General features: G+C 36.7%; 1 protein-coding gene across 3 annotated transcripts in view; it reads right to left on the reverse strand.

The window, feature by feature from the left end:
• LOC150100885 (putative peptidoglycan muropeptide transporter SLC46) overlaps positions 1-16,503 on the reverse strand; it is an 87,083-nt gene that overhangs the window by 25,242 nt on the left and 45,338 nt on the right. For all 3 annotated transcript variants that reach the window (XM_090401491.1, XM_090401492.1, XM_090401490.1), the window contains exon 4: positions 4,382-4,465. In XM_090401491.1, coding sequence (XP_090257617.1) covers positions 4,382-4,465 — 84 coding nt within the window. The remainder of the gene's footprint in view (positions 1-4,381; positions 4,466-16,503) is intronic.

The following is a 16,503-nucleotide window of genomic DNA, read 5'->3' on the forward strand; positions in this document are numbered from 1 at the left end:
TATGTAGGCCAGACATAAGGATTTATTGTATTCAATTGATTTTTCAATGAGCTGTCTTAATGTGTGAATATGGTCCAAAGTATTGTAATTCTTCCTAAACCCAGCATGTTCACAGGATTGCATTCCCTCTAGTGTAGATTTTATTCCATTATTTATAATTTTTGTGAAAACTTTATATGTGGTGGGGAGTAGGCTTATAGGTCTGTAGTTTTTAGTTTCTTCCTTATTGTCCTTTTTAAAAATTAATATTAGAAGTGAATTGTTCCAATTTTTCGGAATTCTTCTCTGTTTTAGGCATTTATTGAAGAGTTTACTCAACTGTTTGATGACAGGGCTTCCTCCCAGGTTTAAGAAGTCTACCATAATTGAATCTTCTCAGGGACCTTTCCATTCTTCATTTCCCAGTGCCATTTCCATTTCACCTTGTAAGATCTTAGGGGCATCATGTTCTTCCTCACTCGAGTTATCCATAGATGATTCTTGGATGTCCTGGTCTTTGTCTTCATAGAGTTCAGTATAAAATTCCTGAATTCTTTTTTGGGAATGAATTCTTGAATTCTTTTTCTTGATTATTGCATCTCTATTTTTTATCAGTTCATCATTTTTTTCTCTTACAGCAGCTATTTCCTTTGTTCCAAATGATAATGTTCATCTTAGGACCTTCATATTACTATTGTTTTCTATTGTTTCTTTAATTTTCCTAGTATTATATGATCTAAGTTCACGTTTCATCCTTTTACGTATAGTTTTACAAATTTCCATATATTGTGTTTTATTGGTGTCATTCAAATCTCTTTTCATATCTCTTCTTTTCTTCATCAGATCTAAGGTTTTCTGTCTTAGTTTTTCCTCTCCTTGGTGCCTTTTTACACCTCCTATTTCTAGTGCACAATTCAAGATAGATTTTGTTAATATTTCATTAGCATCATTGATGGTAGTAACTGTGTTTAACTTTTTTAGTTCATTTTTGAGTGATTCTCTATAACAGCTTTTATTGTGGTAGAGGTTTTGTAGATTCACTAAATTGGACTTTTTTCTTATGAGCTTATTCCGTTCCCATTTTTTGTTGATCCATACTTTTGCCCTTACTAGTCTGTGGTCACTTCCTGCGTTAAATCTATTAAGCACTTCGGTATTATTTATTATATATCTTCTGTTGGAGAGGATGAAGTCTATTTCATTGTAAGTTTGTCCGTTTGGGCTTCTCCAAGTCCATTTTTGGTTGATTTTCTTCTTGAAAAAGCTGTTTATAATAAAGAGGTTATTTTCTTCTGCAAATTCAATGTCTTTCTTCTCTTTCATTCCTCTATCCAAATCCAAATTTACCGATGGAGTTAAGATGGTTAAGAATTCTTTAGAATTATTGAATGCAGATTCTAATGTTTCATAGAAATCTTCTATCTCTTCATCTGGATGGTCCATAGTTGGGGCATATACTTGTATAAAAAAATTTTCAGTTGGTATCTTTTATTTATGAAGAGACTTAGTTCAGCTATTCTTGATGTTATTTTATTTACAAACAGGACATTGTCCTTGATTGTTTTATTTATTAGGAATCCTACACCACCACCAGTTGAGTTTCTGCCACATTCACAGTGGTAGAATAGATATCCATCTTTTAATCGCATGAGAGTTTCTTCTTTCCTTCTTATCTCTGAAAGGCCCACAACATCCCATTTTATATGTTCCAATTCCTTCATCAGTTCTTCCAATCTATCATCATCCCGTAGAGATCTGCAGTTATATGTTCCTACTAATATCCTTCTATCATTGTGCACTGTAGGTAGACTCAATGTAGCTAGTGGAGACTGTAGCATATTTTTCGACCTTGACCCTTTGCCTAAGTCCAGGACGCATCCCTTTTTATGCTGGGTGATGGACGAGCCAGTATGTAATTTTCCTATTTTATTCATTCATTCACGGGGAGATATTTGGCCTTATAGCACCACGCTGGCCAGACGGGTTGGTGCCTCACAATAGTGCATAAGATGAAATGACACATCAAAATAGGAAAGATTCACCCCTAGCCCTCGAATACTCTAATAGCATTGGGGTAAAGAGCAAGAAGAGAAGAAAGAAGCAAGGAAGGAAAAGGAGGGACCAGTCTACAGACAATATAACAGATGTATATTACATGAAGTAAGGGATGGTCCAGCATCAGGTACCTCGGGTTTGCCATGCCCGTACTCACTAAAGTGAGCCCTTGAGACCTCACTTTAGAATACAGTCGTAAATGATTATATCTTGTGGATTCCTAGATAAATGTATTTAAGCCAGAAAGCTAATAGTATAAGCCAAGTTTATAGTATAAGCACCATGGCAAGTCAGACGCTGTTCAACACTTAATTATTATTATTATTTTTTTACTGTTGATGTAACACGTAATTCATAGAGGTGATTAAATGACATAAATTGCATAAGGAAAATAAGGAAGTTACTAAGCGTCTGTGTAGCTCAGTGGATGTGGCGTTTGCACACCACGGCACTTGGCCACACAAAGGAAGACTTGATTTCGAGTCTAGTAGGCGACTAGAGGAAATTTTTCTAAGCCTTTTTTCGACCGGTTCCCGAGTTAGTCGATCTCTGGCACAGGCAAGTGGATTTTTTCTCCCGGAAACTCGGGTTTTTCATCCCATAAACTCAAGAAAATCGACTGTAGAACCCACATTATTTCAGACATTAAATACGAGTGTTAGGATTAGGGACCACGAGATGGTGGCACTTGTTGAGCCGTCACTCTTCACTGCGTGCCGCTTGATTAGTGATAGCCTTGGGCCAGCTATCTCTGATTGGGTACCAGTGGAGATTGAACTGCCCACTCAGTCTCCAAAAGTTAAATAGGGCTAAAAATGGCCTCGCCTACTCCCTATATATATGGGAATAAGAAGGCGTTAGCTGATTTTTTTTTAAATATAAATTACTAATATTTCTTGATAAATATTTCATCTTGTTATCAGAGTAAATACACACACAAGTATAGGATGGACAACTCCATGAGGCAAGAAAGAAATGAACAGAAGTTACAAAGTGCTTCTGTTCTGCTGCTTGCTAGCCAGTCATGTGCTAATACTCTCAGTTCCCACAGGTTCCTAATAGAAGCACACGAATTGCCTGAAAGTGGCAGAACAGAAGCACTCTGTAACCTCTGTTCATTTCTTTCTTGCTTCATGTAACAGTTTGTGCTATGTGTATTCACTCTGATGATGTGATGAGATACTCATGCGATAATTTTGCGATAATTTTATCGCATGGTTTATGCGATAATTTTCCTTACATAATTTACAAATATGGTCATTTATTTGATTATTATTCTTATTAACACCAGACCTCCATGAAGTCTAAAGCCTTGCCGTGGGAGGCAAACAATGTTACACACAAAGACCATCAAACCGCGCTTTAAACTTATTCGATGTATCTGCATTCACCACAATGTCAGACAATGGATTCCACTCACCAACCACTCTCCATGCAAAGAAGCTACTCCTTATGCACCTGCTCACACCCTTCTTATACAACTTAAGTAACTTCCAGGCATGCCCCCCCCCCCCTTCTGACATTCTACAAAAGATTTCTTCCACATTAACCTGATAACAATCTTTACCAACTTAAATGTCTCAATCATTATTCATAAGGCTTTGCAAACTGCATTCCCTCAATCTGTCCTCATATCCCACATCCCAGAAACTAGTAACAACCTTAGTCTTCTCTGGACACTTCCCAACATATCCTCATCACCATGAAAACCAGAGGACCAAATCTGTGCACAATAATCCATACAAGGCTTTATACAATGTAACCATTGTATAAAGGTTACATTGTATAACTTCATTTCTACAAGTGAAGGCCCTCTGCATCATCGCCATAATCTGATGTGATTATGGCAATGATGTGATGCCTTCACAACTTGTGCAATGTAAATTCTGAACATCAGATCTTTAAGTCTATTATCTTCTCAACTTCCTCCAAAATTTTCCCACCAAGTGTATACTTTGCATCCTATTATTGCTTACCAAATTTCAGAATTTTACACCTGGCAACAATGAATTGACAGTTCTATACTGTTGCCCACTCATACAATCTATTCAAATCCTCCTGTATGGCCACAGCATCTGCTGGATTCCTCATCACTCTCCCCAGTTTTGCATCATCTGCAAACAATTGTATATCACCAGTTAAACTTATCCCAATATCATTAAATTTATGTATATTTCTTTATATTTCCTTAATTTATTTATTTATATTAATTCATTTATTTAGTTCATTTACATTAATTCATATTTCCTTCTTCTACAAGAAAAAAAAATTAAAAGAGACAGTACAATATCTATTAATCAACAAATCGAAAAATAATCAAATTTAACCTGAATTTGAATTTAATTACCTATTTCTTCCTTTTCAACTAACTTTGGAATTTCTGTCCTCACTGCAACAGCTGTGCTTGAACTAAGCAGGGATGCACTTCTTGCTTGAAAAGATAATGGAAGAACAATTTTTAAATTTTACTGTATACAACCCCCCCCCCCCTTCCTCTCTTATGCTTCTAAGTTTTTGCCATGCAAAAAATTAGCTACCTACACTAGTGTAAGGAATGGTTCTAGATAGGCATGGTGCTTAGAGCAAATAAACAGCTGTAGTGACCTTTAAAAAAAGCCAAAACTTAACATATAAGAACATATTTCAAATACAAATGTATATTGAATTTAATTTAATGTATTTCAATCTTCTGTAAAGGTTAACATGAATAAGAGCCTTAAACAACTAAACATTTTACCACATCTGTATAACCACATTGAAGATAACATGCCAATCATTCATATGAATAATGTTGTGCAAAGAGTCCTTAGCTCTTAATATTCTAATGATCAGTGAGGGCAATAGGTGGTACTTTGCAGGAAAAGTTCTGCAAGAACACTACAGGTTCAGATGAGTTTTTTTTTTGGCTAATTAACTGTTGGTTAATATGTGTTTATGTGTGATAGTTGCAGTAGAAGAAGTGTGCTTATAGCATGTACTTATTTGTTTCAGTTTTCTAGAGCAATGCATACCAATGGGCATCGAAAGCAAGATGGCAGCTGCTTCGTCTATTCATGAATTAAATTTTGATTTAGCCGTTTTGTGAAATGTGAAGCGTGCTACATGAATTCATTGGATTATATGGATAAGTTAAGGATTGTCAAAGTTGAAGGAAGCATATGCCAAGTGTAACTTCAATATAAAGCTGATGGGCAGTGATGTATCAGTTACTGAGGGTGAAAGTAGGAGTGGTGAGAATGCAATAAGAAGAATGTGTGTTAGTCTTATAGCAAAGAGAGATATTATTATTATTATTACAGGTATCTCCATGGAGTCAGTAGACTCATCGCAGGAGACCCAAACTATCAAAACAATATCTATCATATCTCTTCTTGAATTCATTTACAGACGAAGAACTCACAACTGAATCAGGCTATGCATTCCACTCATTCACCACCCTCCAGGTGAAAAACCTCGTTCTCACACCCTTGTTAACCACACTTTTCCTTAATTTCCAGGGATGACCATCACTTCTTCCATCGGTTCTTCCATCACTATCACACAGCTGAAACATTTTCCCTGCATCAATCTTATAAAAACCTTTTAGTAATTTAAATGTTTCTATCATATCCCCTCTTCTCTGCCTATCGACCAACCTCTGCAATCCACAAGCTCTCAATCTATCAATGTAGGGAGCATTTTTTACATCACTCACCAACTTAGTCACTCTCCTTAACCTCCTCATCTCCAAGGAATCCAGGTGACCAGACCTGAGCACAGTAATCCAAATGTGGAAGTATCAACGCTTTATTAAGGGGAATAACCTCTTTATCTCTGGATGTTAGTGTGTTCCTCAATAACCAAGTAATCCTATGTGCAATCTTGGACACCTGAACACCTTAGCAATTTGTCCCCTGAACTTCATCTCCCTATCCACCAACACCCCTAAGTCTCTAGCCTCATCAATCTCTTGGAGTACCGTTCCATCAATGTAATACACAGCTGGTAATCTTTTAATCCCAAAATGCATAACTTTACACTTTTCCACATTGAACTGATATCTATTATCTTTTGCCCATTTTGCCAGCTTATTTAAATCATCCTGCAAACTCTCAATATCATCTTGATTTTTTATTGCGCTACCCAACTTTGCATCATCAGCAAACAACTGAATATCTCCCGTTAAGCCATTTCCTATATCATTTATGTACAAATTAAACAACAATGGCCCAAGCACAGATATCATGAAAGAGCAGTGAGTGAGAGGTAAGAAAGTTATGAAAAAAAAAAACAGATGAGTGATCTGGTGAAAGAAGCAGTTGATGGTATCATGAAAGACAAGTGACATGAGCACAGCAAAAGTTGGGAATAGTAAATGTGATGAATAACACAACAGAGAGTGGCAAAGTCAGGCAGAGGAACATACAAAAGATGGTAGATGATAGAAAAGCAAAGTGGAATGATGGAAAGTGGCATATTGCTGTAAGGGGACTCGATGGTGAAAGATGTAAAAATGAAAAGTATGTCTGAGAAGAGCAATGATAGGAAGAGTGATGAGGCTATGGAAAATAAAAGAAATGCAGAGGAGTTGACTATGCTGACAGGAACAAATGATTTATAAGGAAGTGTGAATGAAATAGCAGGATTTGCAAGTGTTGCTAGACACAGCAAAGTGGAAGAATGTGAGAAGGAGAGTTGTGAGCGTGTTGTCAAGGTATGATAGTAGAGATAATAGGGAAAGAGCAATGATTTCAAATGGCACGATAACTAGAATGTGTGGAAAGAGAAGATGTATGTGAATGCTTGGGTAAATTTGAATGTAGGAGGGAGTTATTTGCTGCAGAGGATCTGCATTTGAGTGAGAGCAGTAGTGTGAATTTGGGCAGATTGCTGATGAGGAGAAAAGATTGTATAGCCAGTCAGGAAAACAAAAACTAGACAGTGGGCATGTAAGATAATAAAGTTAGTGCCACGTAAACGATGAAGGAAAAAAAAACAAGATAAGGATACAGTGATGGCATCAATGGGAGAAACAAAGTCAAAGGACTTGAATGATGAAATAAAGAACTGCAGTAAGGACAGGGAAAGCAGGAAAAACAGCTATTATTAAACACTGTGCAAGGAGTATTAGGAATAAGGATGCAGAATCTGTGGTTTGATACAGTTAGTTATTCCACAAATCATTAGTGTCAGTGTGATGTGGTTAACAGAGGATAAGGTACTCACAGAAATAGAACATGGTAGTTATAGCATTTTTCAAAAAGATAGAAAAGATAAAAGTGAAGGAGGGATGGTACTAATGATTTCATAAGTGTGTTCTCCTCCATGAGGAACTTGAAGAAAGCAGCAGTGATAATGGATTTAGGCCATTTGACATGTAGCTAGAGTCAGGAGGAATTTTAGATATTTAGTGGGGTGTTGCTATAAGCCAGGAAATACATATGAAAATGATTCTGAAAAGTTCAGACAGATGAGACTCATGAGCACCAGGAAGGTGATAATAATGGGTGACTAACTGGCAAAATTGAAATCAGGAAGTAACGTGTGAGTAAGGAGATTAAATTCCTTGATATACTTAGGGACAACTATCTTATGTAGCATGTGGTTGAAGCAAACATGGTACACAAGTGTTGGATTTAAGAATATTGTCTCATACAGTGATAACAGAAGAAGTCACCACAATGCATCAACTGTGGAAAATTATCATGTGATTTTGACACCGGGGAGTGGCTAGGCAGGTACAGGCTTCACAGAACAAAAGAGATGTGTGGAATTACAGAGTAAGAGACTGTGATAAATTAAGAAGGGGAGAGAAATCAGCAGTACTTGGAACTTGATCAGGAATCAGTTACCCTGATTATGGCAATGTCAGATTATATAAATAAATAGAGAGAAGATAAATAAAGTAAAGGTTAAATGGATGAACCACGGAATTGTGCAGAAACTTCTGAGGAAGAGGATGTTATAGAGGAGATAAAAAGAACATGATACTCTTTAGCAGCATGAAGAGTATAAGGTGCAGGCTAGGAAGGTGTGAGTGTAGTGAGGAAAGAGAAATTGGCATATGAAAGGATACTGAAACAGTAAAGGAAGAACCTAAAGAATTCTACAGTTATGTCACTAGTAGAAGAAAGGGTTAATTTGGAAAGCTAACTTTAGTTACTGGAGATGGACACAAATCACATCTGCCAAAGATATAGTGGAAATGTTCAATGAGTATTTTGTTTTATTAGTATATTTCATGCAGGTGAGTTAAAAGTAGTGTAGCAATATAAAGGAGGACAGAAGAGCGACAGTTCAAGAATAGGAAGTGTTTAGAATATTAACTAACCTTATTAATAAGGGGGTGGGACTAGATGGGAATATCATCAAGTATATTCCCATTACAGGAATGTGTGAAACAGGTGGCAGTGTCCAGGAATTGACTGTTCAACAGAAGCCTGGCAACAGGAACTGTGCCAGAAGAGTGCAAAGGTAAAATAGCCATGGCATAAGGGAGAATTCAAGCCAGCAGTGCCAAACTATAGGCTAGAGCAGCGGTCAGCAACCTTTTGGAGTGAAGAGCCATTTTTAAAATTATATCTGTAAAAAAAAAAAATTAGGGAGCCGCATGCAGTGACGAGCAACCAATGGTCTGCGGGTTGCATGCGGCCCTTGCTCACAGAGATATGTCGATCCAAAAATCGACAGAAGTCCACATGTGTATTTTTAACAGAATGTAAGTGTCCATTAAACAATTCCACATGTCAAATACAATTTAATCTTGCTTTTTAAGATCGTCTATTTCAGACCATTTGTATTTGACACATGGAATTGTTTAATTGTTTGTAGATTCTTGTCTTCCCAACTTCTTCAGGTCAGCTTTAAGATTTCTAAATTTTGAATTCCACAATTCCTGGGCTTTCAGGTCCTCTAACTCAAGTTGAAATGCAGTATTATCAATTCCAGCAAAAGGTGAAAAATTTAATTTGGCAGGATTAATTTCAAGTGGTCGCAATAAAAATGACATAGTTGCCTTGTTCTTTCTAAATTCCTCAAATCTCCCATTAAATTCAGGTCACATATTTACCACAATTTCTTTCTAAAAGATTAAACGTCCTTAATTTATAGAATTATTATCGCTTGTTCTTGTTGATATTTCTTCAATGTAGGAAAATGTAATAATGTGCCTTTCTCTAAGTCTGACGCAAACAAATATAATTTTTGTTCAAATGAAATCACTTCTAAAAGCAAAACTGCTGTATTTCCCTTTCTCTGTAGTTTCTTATTTAGTGTGTTTAAATGGGAAGTCATATCCACCATAAAGTAGAATTTTTGTAAAATGTAAATAGAATGTAAAGGATTATCGCATATGATTTCAAAGAGTTCAAACATGAAATTAAAATTTTCAGCATTGCATGTACTATTTTCAATTGTAAAATATCCTTGACTTAATGTAAAATGTCCTTAATTTATTGCAAATGCCATATTTAGGGTTTTTAGTTTCTATAATAAATAACATTCATTTTGCATTATTCAAAAATAGATTGTTTAATAACGAAAAGAGTTGCAATTATTCATTCAAAGAGCCACATGCGGCTCTGGAGCCGCAGGTTGCCCCCCCCAGGCTAGAGTGTAAAGCAAGCATGTTGGTAAAGGCATTAGAGAGACTGGTCAGAGACAGAATACAAACCTGGATTGATGAGAATGGAAACCTCTCAAGAGAGTAGCATGGGTTAGTTAAGGAGAGGTCCTACTATTAGTACATTGTTACATTTTATGACTAGTTTATTGGACAGAGGAAATACTTATACGATAATTTATCGGGATTTTGCTTAAGCATTTGAGTACCACATGATAAACTATGATGAAACTAAACAGAATGAAAATGGATAGTCATTTCATAGCTTGGTTACAATGATGGTTAACTGAGAGGAGCCAAATGAGTTGTGTATGGGGGTGCAGTGTCCTGAAAAAGAAAGCTGATGAGTACGGTACCACAGGTTCTCTTCTAGGACCACTGCTGTTAACTTATATATCAATGATATAGTTCAGAGCGTGGAAGGAGATATTCAGCTACTTGTGATGATGCTAAATTAGGAAGAGCAATGTCAGGAAGTTCTGATGTGATGTTGTTACAAGAGGATTTGAAAAGGTTGGTGACTTTGGACCAAAGAATGGAGATGTCATTTCAATGTTGCTAAGTGGAAAGTTAAGCACTTTAGCCAAAGAAGAAGGAATGAAGTTTATCACAATGGAGAAACTTTGCTTTGGGAGGTGGATGCAGTTGCCAAGGAATCTGGGGATTTTGGTGAATAGGCAGTTCAAGGGTCACATTATATTGTAAACAGTGGTCTGGTAAATTTTAAACAGCCAACATGCAAAAAAAAAACCAAGAATGCGTGCATGTGTGTGTGTGTGTGTGTGTGCGCGCGTGCACGCACATATTTATTGTAAGTTTTACTGAATTACAACAATTTAGAATATAAAAATTTCAACTAATAAAATATTCAATTTCATGGTATTTTCCACACAGCCAAATAATTCTCACAAAATGTTTTTTCAATGACTTTTGCTGAGCTCTTGTATCCATATCTATAGTTGCGATTCAACCACGATTTGTCAAATGGAGTTGTATTCCAATCCAGTAAATCTTTTTGCAATAAATTTATTATCGTTAAATCCAATATGTGATCTATTGTTAAACTATTTCTCACTTTCAGAGAAATTATGTTCATCCAGCTGAAACCTTTCAGCATCAGCACTACTGATTGCAAGTTTTATTTATTTATTATTTTACTTTTTGAATACTTGCAGGGATTGGAAAAGTTTTGGATTCTATATTATTATTATTATTATCATCCCAAGACCCTAAGGAGTCACAGACTCATTCAGGAGGTCCCTTTTGTCATACACACAGCTCATCATACTGCACCTTAAACACATTCAAATTCTCTGCAGACACCCTGAGAGCATGGTCTGCAAATGCTCTGCAGACCATGCTCTCAGGCAATGCATTCCAATAATTCACAACTCTCCATGTAAAAAAACCTGCTTTTCGCTCCTCTGCTCACAACCTCCTTATATAGCTTCCAGGGATGACCTCTGGTTCTCTCCTGATCTCCCACCATTTTCTTTAGAACCTCTCCAGCACTGATCCTATAACAACCCCTTAATAACTTGTAGGTCTCTATCTTATCTCCCCTCCTCCTCCTGTCCACCAGACTCTGCAAGTTGCATCTTCTCAATTTTTCCTCATACTCGACGTTCCAAAGATTAGAAACTAGCTTAGTCAGTTGCCTCTAGACCCCCTCCAACATCTCTTCATCCTTCTGAAAACCAGGTGACCAAATCTGGGCACAATAGTCTATGTGTGGCCTAGTCAAAGCCTTATACAATGGAACAAGAATCTCCCTACTTCTATAAGTCAGTGTCCTCTGCATCATTCCCAGAAGCATTTGTGTTGTCTTCACAATTTTGGTTATGTATCCCCTAAATTTCAGATCCTTATCCACTATCACCCCAGATTTCTTATTTCCTCCACCTTCGACAATATATCCTCACCAAGCATATATTCTGCATCCCATTTCTGTTTTCCAAATTTTAAAACTTTACATTTTGCAACACTGAACTCACATCCACATTCCCGTGCCCAGTCACTCAATTTATTCAATTTTTGTAAGGCCACAACATCTTCTATACTCTTCATGGTTCATCCCAACTTTGCATCATCTGCAAACAACTGAATATCTCCATCCAAATCTTTATCAATATCATTACTATACAAGTTAAACAGCAATGGCCCTAAAGCATACCCCTGAGGCACACCTCTAGTAACTTTCCTTTTCCTCGATATCGCTCCCCCCATACAAAACTTGTTAATACCTATCAGATAGCCAGTCTCAAATCCAATGCAACAATCTAATATCCAACCCTATCCACTCTAATCTGACTATCAACTTATCATGCAGTAATCTATCAAAAGCATTTGCGAATTCTAAGTATATTACTGTGTATCCTTCTCCTCTGTCCAAGGAAGCAGTCACCTTATTGTAATAAGTAAGTAGATTACTAAAACATGACTCCCTTTAGCAAATCCATGCTGTCCATCAAAGATAATACCATTGTTGTCAACCCAATTCTGGATCCTAGTTCTCACAAGCTTCTCCAACAACTTAACTATAACACCTGACACATACAGATATGCCTATAATTTGATGCTTGAGTTCTATCACCTCCTTTATGAAGTGGGACAATCTTGCCCTCCTTAGGAACTTGACCAAGTGCAAGACTCGTATTAAAAAAATATGTCAAGGCCGGCGTCAGCTCCCTGACACATTCCTTCAGAATACGTGGTGATATACTATCAAGTCCCACAGCCTATTTACATCTAGTTTGCTCAACTCCCCATACACCTCTTGCTCACTTACAGTCATTCTCTCTTCCCCATCATCAACTGCTCTCAATCTCTCCATGAAGTAACATTCACAAGATTGAAAGACTTTTATGAACTGCTCATTAAGTATCTCCACCACACATTCCGCAACAGCTGTCTTTATACCATTTTTCCATAATCATTCTTTCTTTTGCTGGCTACATATCGAAAGAACTCCTTAGGATTGTTTCATGGAATTGGTTATTTCCATGAAATAACCTCCATAATGCCCCTTTTCTCTTATCGCATGCTTAATCTCTTTATTCATCCATTTCATGCCTACCTTATTTAACCTTCTCACCCTTGGAATACATTTAGACATTGCATCTACTAGACAGTTTTTGAAAATCCCCCCAAGCTGCATTGATCTCTTTTCCAGCTAACTTCTCATTCCATGCTACACCTGCAAGCTGTCTCCTAAGCTCTTCATAATCACCCCCTTTGTAGTTCCACATATACCTTTGTAGTTCCACATTTACAAACATTTAAATTTTCCAAAGCTTTTATTGTGCATCTGATAATTTTTTGTACATTTTGAAATGTTAGTTGATCTAAGACTGTACAAGAGGATTTGAATAAACTAGACATATGGGCACATAAATGGGGTTATCAGTTCAATGCAGCAAAATGTAAAATCTTGAGGTTTGGGATCCATCGATGGGAGGATGTGTACTTGATTGGAGGAGGTAGGGGAGATGAGATCCGGGGATGATGACTGATAGAAAACTGGAATTCAGGGAGCAAATTGCAAAGGTGGTGAGGGTAACTCAGAGGATTGCTGCAATACTGAGAAGAACACTGAACTGCAGAGATAAAACAGTTATCATTCCGTTGTATAAGGCCCTGATCAGACCACACTTAGACTATTGTTCTCAGATTTGGTCCCCAGGATTTGAAGGGGATAAATTGACTGTGGAAAGGGTACAGAGGCGGATAACAAAGATGGTTTCAAGACTGTACAATATGAGTTATGAGGATCGACTGAGGGAATGTGGACTGCAGAGTTTGGTGGATAGAAGGAGAGGTGATATGATCGAGACTTTTAAACTGCTGAGAGACAGTTACAGGGTAGACATTGGAGAGTTCTTTCACTTGGTGGAACAGCGAGAAGGAGTGATGACAAGGGGCCATCCCTGGAAGTTACAAAAGTTACAAAAGGAGGCTGTGCATAAGAGGGTGAGGAATGGTTTCTTTGCATGGAAGGTGGAATACATTACCTGAATTGAACTTTGGAATACATTACCTGAGAGAGTGATTGGAGTGGGAGCAGTTAATGGGTTCAAGGAGTGGTATGATAGACTTTGTATTTCCTAAAAACGACCTCCCACGATGAGTCTTTTGACTCCATAGAGGCTTGGATAATAACAATAATAATAATAAATAGTTACCATAATTTCAACAAACATTGTTTTTTTAAGGTAGTTAAGGAGTTCTTAGTGTAGTTTTTGTAATATCTAATTAACAAATTTTTTTTTGTTAAAGCTATTTTGTTCAAAGTTAGTGCTTAATTTTGCCTGTAGTGTTGCATTAAAGAGAGAGAGAGAGAGAGAGAGAGTGATTTTATTGGTTTTGTTGGCAAGTGTCTTAATAATACCATATTTTTCCTGAAAGATTTTGCACATCCCTGTTGGTTTTCTGTAAACTATACATGTGAGAGAGCAGTTTGGACTTTTTGTGACCAAAGTATCTAGATAAGTGCCTCCATAGTACAACTGGAAGAACGACGGCACATTGTGCCCTTCGATATGGAATAGGCTTAAGTTCGATTCTCATCATGATGGGAGGAATCTTTATGTGGAATTTTTTAATCAAAGGTGAGTTAGCCGATCTCATACGGAGATAGCAGGGTTTTTCCTCCTGGAAACTTGGGTTTTTCATCCCGTATACAGACAAATCGGCCCTTCAGAACACATGCAATTTACAGACAAAAATACTAGTTGTGTAGTGGTGGTGGTGGGCAGTAGATGACATTGATGGAGATGATTGGTAGTCGAGGTTTAGTGTAGTAGTGGAGACAGTTGTATAGTAGGTGTCCTCCCGCAATGAGTCTTCGGACTCCTTGTTAATTATGAGGATAGACTGAGGGAATGTGGACTGCAAATTTTGGTAGACAGAAGAAGGATAGATGATATGCTAGAGGCATTTAACCTATTAAGAGGTAGTTACAGGATTGACATTGGAGTTCTTTCATTTGGTGGAACAGAGAGAAGGAGTATTTGTCTTGTGGAGGGATAAGGGAGGTATTTAATTTATGAATTGGATAGAAAGAGACAAACTAAATACCTTCCATATCTTTCCAAAGGACAAATATTCCCCTCTTTCCTTCTCTTTCTTATCCTAAAATTTACAGAATCCCCTGTTCTTGTGTGCATGTTATCATTGACAAACTGGTCATTCTGCACAAATTTGTTTTGAAGAACATCAAGAAAACATAAAAAAAAACCTCTACCCTCATATGGAAATAGCAAGTTTTTTCCCTCCCAGAAACTTGGGTGTTTCATCCTGCATACAGATAAATCAGTCTTGAGAACACATGTGATTTACAGACAAAAATTACTAGTGGTGGTGGTGGTGGTGGTGGTGGTGGGTAGTGGATGGTGTTGGTGTGGATAATGATGATGATGATAGTTGTGGTTCACTGTAGTTGATAGATTGAATGGTGAAGACAGAGTTGTAGACTAGGTGCCCTCCCCTCGATGAGGCTTTGGACTCCACTCCTTAGAGGTGTCACATAATAATAATAATAAGAAGAATATAATAATAACAATAACTGTTCGTTTAGTTCTGTGAGGAAGCAAATAAGCATTGTGGAACAGGCTACTTTGTTATGACAGAAATCAACAAAACATTTGTTTCCCATATGTAAACTGACACTACTACATTTCTATACAAAACTTAGATAAATTAAATTCATTTTAGAAATTATGGACTTTAAAACTGTGTTATAAATAACTCTTAATTTTTCTGACGTTTCGATCTTCATATTAAGATCATCATCTGGAGCATATACAAATATACAGGACAAGCTGGTTACATTACATACAGTAGGCTAGAGAAACAATGATTTGATCATAGGTTATTCTACTGGTATGACCTCTAGTGAAAAAAAAATATATATATATATATATATTACAAATTAATTAATTATTTAGAAACTACATCAAACTAAATTCTATTTATGATAACATGAGCAAACATTCTTTCTTATATATAGTTTTATTTCAGTAACAATGATGTCCTATTTTTAGCATTACAATTGTTATTTTTGATTTAGGATCCTGGATTATCTACAATCTTGTTTATAGTTCCTCTTAGAGAGGAAGGTTCCGTGGGTTGAATATGTGCCTTCTATATGCTTGGGATTTTTAGACCATCATTATTGTTCAGAATGGGGTGGTTGATAATAATCTCACAGGCTTCCTTAAATTTGCGTTCATACCATGTTTTGGTGATATAAACAACTGGTGCTTTTTCTAGTCAATTCTATGTAAGGTGTTCAGGGCATGATCAGAAAGGCCAGCTTCACCATATTTATTATATTTAATGTGTCATTTATGCTCTTTTTGTCTGATAGGAATTGTGCGTCCAGTTTCCCTAATATATAGTATGTTACAGGTGCAATATATACGGTATACTCCAGGGTGTGCCAGCAGAGGGAATGGGTCTTTGGATGAGTTGAGTAAACTTTTTAATTTGCATGAGGTTTAAAGGTGGCTTTGAGGTTGTATTTTTGTAGTATTCTGTTTATTTTATCTGATGTCCCTTTAATGTAAGGAATGGTTATATTTTATTGTAGTCTGGTTTATCTTTGTTTTTTTATTGAGGTCTTGTAGAGAATTTTGTTAATAGTGTTTTGGCTGTAACCATTTTTTACAAAATGTATTGCTGATAACATTAAATTCGTCTTTCAGTGCATCTTCATTGGATCAGATTTTCAAAGCCCTGTTTTTTTAGAGTATTAATGACACCTAGTTTTTGTGATAGGTGGCAGTAGGAGTTTATGTGTATATATTGGCCAGTATGTGTCGGTTCTGGTAAACAGTCAAGGAAAGATTGCCAGAAGGAAGATGTGTGAC

Source organism: Typopeltis vanoorti, chromosome 12 (genome assembly GCF_054136105.1).
Source record: "Typopeltis vanoorti isolate ZY-2024b chromosome 12, IOZ_Tvanoo_1.0, whole genome shotgun sequence".
Taxonomy (NCBI): Eukaryota; Metazoa; Arthropoda; class Arachnida; order Uropygi; family Thelyphonidae; genus Typopeltis; species Typopeltis vanoorti.